The following is a 6,199-nucleotide window of genomic DNA, read 5'->3' as shown; positions in this document are numbered from 1 at the left end:
AAAACGTTCTTTTCTAGATTAATCGTCTGTCCTACGTCTATTTTCTTTTTGAAAAATAACATAGACACGTAATAAAAAATGCAAATAGTGTAAAAGAATGTAATGGGAAAAGATATTTTCTCTCTCAACCTGGGTTCCCCATTCCCTCATCTAGAGGTAATTAATCTCTTCAAGTCTGTGTCAGGGTATTTATGAACATATTTACACAATCATCGAGTGTGCGTGCACACATGCATACTCACGCACACACTTTTTTGGTGATTTTGGTCTTGTTTTACTTTTACCCAAATGGTGTATTTCCATGTACCTTGTTGTTTTCACTTAATCAGAAGTCTGCAAAAATTATTCTGAAGTAATACATATGATGATCCATCAGACAAAGTACTGTAACTTCTTTAATCAGTCCTTATTGATAGACATTTAGCTATCTCCCTTCTTTTGCTACTAAACATGAGCCCAAAACTAGTATTATTATACAATTATCTTTATGCACAAGTTAGTATAAATACGTATTACATATTCCAAAATGGGAAATTCCTGTGTCAGCAGGTATATGCACTTGAAATCCTGAAGGATAATGCCAAAGTGCCTTCCATAAATACTGCATAAATCTACATCTCTACCTCTAAAAACCAACTATAACATCGCCTCTCTCTGTGTGAATTCACTGGAATCTCTGCACACCACAAGCTGGTAGGTAGGCCAGGCCAGAACGATCTTTGGTTCAGGAATTATATTCACTTGTATGGAACATAAGAAACAAAAGAAGGGAAATTGGAGACTCTGTAGACTTTCATAAAAGGAAAAAAGAATATAATGCAAAAATAAACTTAGGATAATCCGGTAAGAAAAATAGAAAAAGCCATATGCACGTATTCCTGTGTATTTCCATTTATTATTTCAGACGATGCTCTCAAATGCATATGAACTAAGTTGGGCAAGTCTTACGATCCCTACTTCACTGAGGAGAAAATTGAGTCTTGGGTAGGTTAAGAAATCAAGCATCGTCAGAACCAACAACCAAAGGCTTCTCATTCCTGGACACATGTGCTTTCTGCTCCTGACTGGTAGGAAAAGGAGAATAGAAGGCAACTTTCTATTTGATTTATTTTGAAAAGACCCAAGATAACTTGCATCACAGAAATTGGATTGGGTGGATCCAAGCTGGAGAGGATGGACAGGGATGTGTTCAGTAGAGGGATTTAAACCTGAGGCAGCCCATAGAATTTCCCAGAAACCTCTGAGGTTGGGTTTGATTCTTTAGTGAGAAACAAAAGAAAGATTTGTTATGAAAGAATGCCCTAGGCTTATCTTTCTCCAAAGTTAAAATGTTCAAATTTCTTCTTATATCTCTTGATATAATCCTGAAATGGCCCAGCTGTTTACTGCCCCCTAAAAGGGTTTTTTTAAGAAAGGGTTATATTATAAAAGAAAGAAAACTCCAATACCAATTGAAGGTAGTTCGTTGAGTAGTCCTGACTGTAAAATTTGAATTTATCTAGTCCAACCCCTCATTTTATAGATGAGAAAACTGAATCCCAGACAGTGACTTGTTTAAAATTATAACAAAAATAATGCATTCGATAATGTGAATTTCAACATGCAATCAGAGCTAATTAATGTACTTACCCCATATACATGTTGTACAGAAAAGAGAATAAGTATAAGTGACCTACGAAAAAGCAAAAACGTAGATTAATTTAAAGTGTTCATTTCATGCGAGCCAAATTAAAAAGAAAAAGAACAAAGGAATCGATTCCAGAAAGCTCCTTTTTATGTCCAACAGGCTGCTGTCACCAGCTGATTGTCATCAGTGACAAGATAAATGTTACCCTCTCTCTGGCTGTCTTCATTACCTTTCGCCTTATCAATCAGTCAAAAAGTACTCACACCCCTTTATGGGATCCTCATTGTGCTCGGTACCATAGGAGCAATGACAGGGAGACCTGGATGGGTAGATGAGTGAAGGGAGACGACTCTTAGAATGAAAACTAGAGGAGAGAGGGAAAGAAACAGCTTTGCTTGCGGACAGTGTAAAGAACAGTGTATCCTGGATGCCATTAAAAGGAACTAACTGGAAATGGGGAGGATGGAAGAAAGCTTAACTGGGCTGGGAGATGGTTTGGAAGGCAAGAGTAATAATATGGGCTAGTCAGGGAAGAGTTAGGTAGTTCAGGGAGAAATCTAATTGGGGCAGAAATCTAATTGGGGTGACGTTGTTATTATAAATAAATTTTAACAGAGGAGAGATTCGACCAAAAGAGACCACTGTGTAGACTAAATATTTGTACAAACCGTCCCCCCGCCCAATGCATATGTTGAAATCCTCCCCTCTCTCGATGTGATAGCATTAGGAGGTGGGGCTTTTGGGAGGAGATTAGGTCATGAGGGTGGAGCCCTCCTGAATGGGATCAGTCCCCTCAATAAAAGGGACCAGAGAACTCTCTCACCCTCTTTCCGCCACGTGAAGACACAACGAGAAGCCAGCAGTCTGAAACTTGGAAGAGGGCCTTCACCAGAACCGACCATGCTGGTTCCCTGATCTCAGATCCCTCCAGAACTGTAAGAGGGAGATGCTCGTTGCTAATACACCTCCCAGTCTGGGGTATGGGTCATAGCAGCCGGAACTGAGACAACCACTAACATCCACACACATTTACTTCGATCTCATATTTGTGTAAGAGCTTCCTTATCCACCCTTAAAACAGCAACGATGGAGTTGGGGCTTCAGGTCACATCATCCCCAAGGGCGGGAGGAGAACTGGGGCCCAGCCTGGGCTGTCATTTCTCTGCCAGCTTTGTCCTCTGTTCTGCGTCATCATCTTCTCTCTGAAACGTCACGGTCCTAAGTGAACCTCCCTTCTCTACCCTCTGCTCCTTGCTCTTGTGCAGAGATGTTGATACACACTACGGAAGTTCACAGAGCTATCGCTCCCCTGGGGGAGACCTTGATTAGGAGACAGGAGATGGAAGGGGTGGAGGCTGGCCCGACTCACGGGCTCTGACACTGATGTTCCCCTTCTCCCGACCCTTCTACTGGAATTCATGAAAATTCCAGTAAAGGCCAGGTTAGCATTTCAGTGAACTAACTAAATTAAGAGGAAAAAACAAAACTGAAATTTAAAAAGGGAAAGGGGTTTTAACACCGAGAATAAACTGTTTTAAATCAAGTTAAAGTATTTACAACTACTGTTTGTTCACTGGGTCCTTATCGCTTCGGACATCTGTAAATGGGAATCTATTACATCATTACACATTTTACACAAGAGAAAACTGACTTAGAGATGTTGATAAGATGTTCAAAAGGTCACAGGTAGAGTGACGCGGAGGGGACCCGGCTCAGGTCAGGTCTGAATCCTGTCCCTGTTCCTTCTCCCTTCCCTCTGCTTCCTCCTCCTGCTGCCGCACATAGTGAAAAATAAGACAATTCTTTTTTTCTTCTTCGAAGAACCATTCCAAATTAAGATTACTTTGCAGTGTCGTCCACATCCGCTCTAAATAAATAAGACTTGACTGCATTTCTGAAATGAATACAATTTCTTTCTTGACACCCTCTCGTCCTTCATTTCCCATGTTACACCTTCATCAGCGTCAAAACTTTTCATATTTTTCACTATTTAGCATTTCTCTGCCTTAACTCCCAACATCTTTTTGAGTCACTTCTAACCACCTCGTATTAGTCTCCTCCTGATGCCGTAACACATCGCCGCAAACTCAGTGGCTTAAAACAACACAAATTTCCTCTCTATGGTCCTGGAAGTCATAGGTGCAAAACGGGTCTCACTGGCGAAAATCAAGGTGCTGGCAGCACTGTGATCCTTCTGGAAGCGCCAGGAAAGAATCCATTTTCCCACTTTTGCCAGATTCCAAAGGCTGCATTCCTTGGCACCCACTCCCTCCCTCTTCAAAGCCAGCAACGGCAGGCGGAGCCTCCTCTATCCTGCTGCATCCCCCCGACCTCTGCTTCCATCATCACGTCGCTTCTCTGAAGCTCACCGTCCTGCCTCTTTCTTTCGCTTCCACGGACACTGGGCCCATTCTGAGAATCCAGGACAGTCTCTCCCTCAAAAGGTCAGCTGCTTAGCGATCTTAATTCCATCTGAAACCATAATCCCCCGTTGCTTTGTAACAGAACATATCACAGTGTCCAGGGGTTATGTCATGGACATCTTTGGAGAGAGTCACATGGACGACCACACTGGTTAAGTGTGTCGTTATGGCTCTGCTAGTTATAGGGACTTGCTATTCCAGACAGATAGGAAGGTTTTTGCTATTCAAACTTAGTAAGAGAGCAAGAATCTCCAGGTTTTAGATGAGCGTCTTCCCATTGGGTGATTATATGGGTGAAAGTCAAGGACACCAAAGAGGATTGGTGTTTAATAATAAAAATCAATCATAAAATGGCAGGCATAATGCACATATTTCTAGAACGATTGCTTTTCGACACATTAAGTATTAATATAATTCATCCCTACAGAACCAACATTGAGGAGACGTTATTGGATAAAAGCAAGTGATCTTTTGAAGATCTATTGAAGAAACGCACCTGGGATTTGTGGCCAGGGGCTTGGTCCTCCTGAAAGAGCCTCTCGCTAGCTCCATGCGCATGGCTTACTGCACAGTCAGTCTGCGTACTTGACAAAAAACTGCCACTCTTCTCTTCTCTTCCAGATGACTCCCATTAATAAGCGAGGTTCTGTGTCCTGGATTTAAAGTCTGTATGTGTTAAATATAAACATATCTCTTAAAACACAGTATGGATTATAGTGTTGAAAAAACTACTTTCATTATTCATAGTCAGTGATGAAAATATTTTCTAAAGAGGAACTTCAATGCCTTTTTGACATAATCTTTCCTTCGTGATGGTTAAACCGAATAAATTTTCATTTTTATCCTTAGAAGTAAAAATATTCTCAAATTCTTTATCTGTTATAATTATATTTTTGAGAAATAACAAGATATATCTATGTCCATAGATATAAAATGGTTGCATAAAAATTATTGCTTAATTTTGCTAAGTGGAATTTTCTTCTATTTAATCCTTTCCCTTAAAATCTGAGTTAAAAGTCACTTAAGTGCTTTTTGTTTTAACTATTGAAACTAGGAAAGGAACCCTCTAGTGTAGAAATACACATCTTGTACACATACAGGAAATTTATCTATCTATCTATCTATCTATCTATTTATTTATTTATGTATATAAAATGGTAGAACCATTGTGAAAACATTTTGGTAGTTCCTCAAAAAGTTAAACATACAGTTACCATATGACCTAACAATTCCATTCCTAGGTATATAACTGAGAGGACTGGCTATACGCACAAACTTGTAGATGAAAATTCATAATATTATTCATCATGGCCCCCAAAACAAAAACAACCCAAATGTTCATCAACTGATGACTGGATAAGCAAAATGTGCTATATCCTTACAATGGATTCAACCATGGAAAGAATGAAGTACTGATGCATGATACAGAATGGATGGACTTTGAAAACATTATGCCAAGAAGTCACATATGGTATGAGTTCATGTATGTGAAATATCCAAAATAGGCAAATTCATACAGACAGCAAATAGATTAGTTATTGTCAGAGGCTGAGGGAGGGAAGAATTGGGAGGTAGAGAGTTTCTTTTAGAGGTGCTGAATGTTCTGGAATTAGTGGTGATGGTTGCACAACATTATGAATGTACTGAAAACTACTGAATCATAATTAAAAGAGTCAAAAGGTGAATACTATTTTGTGAACTTTATCTCAATAAAGAAACAAGTTTGACTCGAAGAACTCTATACTTTGATAAAAGATCTCTTTGGCTCAGAGCAACTGAAAAGTCTCATCTTAAAAACTTTGGCTTTGCTGTATACCTGTACAGCGAAGAGAACTGAGTAGAGAGAAAAAACTGGGAGCTTTGAACATTACGAGCTGTTTTTAAATTTCTGGATAAAATCTGGATAAACTAACTCAGTGCTGGGGACTAGTTTTCTGAGTAAGTGGTAAAACAACGTGGTAGAAACTGTTCCATGATAGTTTCAAAATCATTAGAAATCAAGAAAATTACTTTGAGTGCCCAGATCTTTTCCCATCCCTAAATCAATCATTTTAAATACATTTTTAGTTGCATTCTAGAAGCAAGTCCCAGGAAAACAAATTATTGTTTTGGAAAGAATACACAAGTTGGTTTAAATCATTCAAAATAT

General features: G+C 39.3%; 1 protein-coding gene across 1 annotated transcript in view; it reads right to left on the bottom strand.

The window, feature by feature from the left end:
- The window catches only part of COL4A4 (collagen type IV alpha 4 chain), a 99,473-nt gene extending 94,761 nt beyond the window's left edge, over positions 1-4,712 (bottom strand). Inside the window, exons 1-2 of the mRNA XM_023532938.1 lie at positions 4,547-4,712; positions 1,630-1,672 (exon numbers count right to left, since the gene is read on the bottom strand). Of these exons, the coding sequence (XP_023388706.1) occupies positions 1,630-1,672; positions 4,547-4,608 (105 nt within the window). The 5' untranslated portion in view covers positions 4,609-4,712. The remainder of the gene's footprint in view (positions 1-1,629; positions 1,673-4,546) is intronic.
- Between the last annotated feature and the right edge of the window lie 1,487 nt (positions 4,713-6,199).

The sequence above is a fragment of the Pteropus vampyrus genome, unplaced genomic scaffold (assembly GCF_000151845.1).
Source record: "Pteropus vampyrus isolate Shadow unplaced genomic scaffold, Pvam_2.0 Scaffold93, whole genome shotgun sequence".
NCBI classification, from domain to species: domain Eukaryota; kingdom Metazoa; phylum Chordata; class Mammalia; order Chiroptera; family Pteropodidae; genus Pteropus; species Pteropus vampyrus.
The sequence above is the reverse complement of the archived record's forward strand: the minus strand, read 5'-3'. Positions and strand labels throughout refer to the sequence as shown.